The sequence below is a fragment of the Perkinsus marinus genome, assembly GCF_000006405.1.
Source record: "Perkinsus marinus ATCC 50983 genomic scaffold scf_1104296964564, whole genome shotgun sequence".
Classification (NCBI taxonomy): Eukaryota; Perkinsozoa; order Perkinsida; family Perkinsidae; genus Perkinsus; species Perkinsus marinus.
The window spans coordinates 385-1,502 of NW_003204634.1; the positions used below are offsets into that span (position 1 = coordinate 385).

A 1,118-nucleotide genomic window follows, 5' to 3' on the forward strand; every position below is an offset into this window, starting at 1 on the left:
TGGCTAATGGAGTTGAACGCCGCCACTGCATCGAACGCCGCGACGGCCCTTAGTCCTTGGTTCTTAGGTTTACTCTCTAGGGCACTCGAAAGATGTTTCCATGCTGTGTCGGTTGACCTGTTGGAGGTGAATCCGTGCACGAAGGGAGGGAGGGCGCCTATGGAGCGCTCTAGCCGTTCGCTTATCACGGCCTCACATACTTTTGCAAGTGTCATCGATATTAACGATCAAGAATCGAGTGACGACCGAGCGTTCTGGCATAGCCCAAGATATCGCTCGACTCTCCCTACTGGTCAGAGCCGACATCCATTGGTGTCCGGGCCATGAAGGAGCCAGATGGAATGAAGAAGTCGACGTGCTGGCCAACATCGGGCGGAAGTCTTTCTTCCCCTTGGAGTCCAAGGCTTGGACCGTTATCCGTCGCCACAAGTCTCCACGGCATTTATTAAAAAGATGGCTAAGGAAGCAGCTTCGGAGTCGACCCGCCAATGGTGGATTGACAAGAGGCGTACCCTAGGAACGTCAGTTAAAGACTTTCTATGGGGCTACAGCCACGCCAAGCGCTATTTGAAGGCTGGTAGGTCTTCTCCTGAGCTTGCTGCCTTAATTACAGGTCATGCCCCCACACCGCACCACCGGTGTACGATGGGCATCAGAGCCGATCCTTCCTGCCCCTGCGGCTGGGACAACGGAGATGTGAAGCACTTATTACGAGACTGTCCTTTATTGGACGGTGCCCGACGCGACTCGAAGCTTTCGCGAGTTCTGCCGAAGGCGAATTACAAGATGATCCTCGACCGTCGATATCGTCCTTCCCTACTGAAGATGGCGAAGCTGACCTTCGAGTGGCTGAAGAATCTCCGAGAAGCGGAGACTCAGCCTTAGCAGTGCGGACTGATGGCGTCAGCGTCTCTGCTGGCGTTCATCCAAGCCCAGGACAGTTTTGTTTTTGTCCTTTCCATGAGTACTCTGGCGTCCAACGCCGATTCCTGGAGAGTAAAGTCCGAGATCGGCACTTGATGAGAGGTTAGGGAGAGAAGCGGACGGTGAGCTGTTGGATAGTGTCGCTGTGTGATGTCAGTCTCTCACTCCTGAGTCTGGATGTGTCTTGCTCTTGA

General features: G+C 54.1%; 2 protein-coding genes across 2 annotated transcripts; one reads left to right on the plus strand and one right to left on the minus strand.

Annotated features, from left to right (window-relative positions):
• Positions 1-290: 290 nt before the first annotated feature.
• Positions 291-442, minus strand: Pmar_PMAR015722 (hypothetical protein; the record flags this gene model as incomplete). The annotated part of the gene is made up of 1 exon (XM_002769880.1): positions 291-442. A coding segment is annotated over one exon (152 nt), but the record flags the coding sequence as incomplete, so codon positions are not given.
• Positions 443-453: 11 nt separating this feature from the next.
• Pmar_PMAR015723 (hypothetical protein) lies at positions 454-885 on the plus strand (the record flags this gene model as incomplete). The annotated part of the gene is made up of 2 exons (XM_002769881.1): positions 454-577; positions 614-885. The coding sequence occupies 2 exons, from the start codon at positions 454-456 to the stop codon at positions 883-885; spliced, it is 396 nt and encodes a 131-aa protein (XP_002769927.1).
• Positions 886-1,118: the final 233 nt, after the last annotated feature.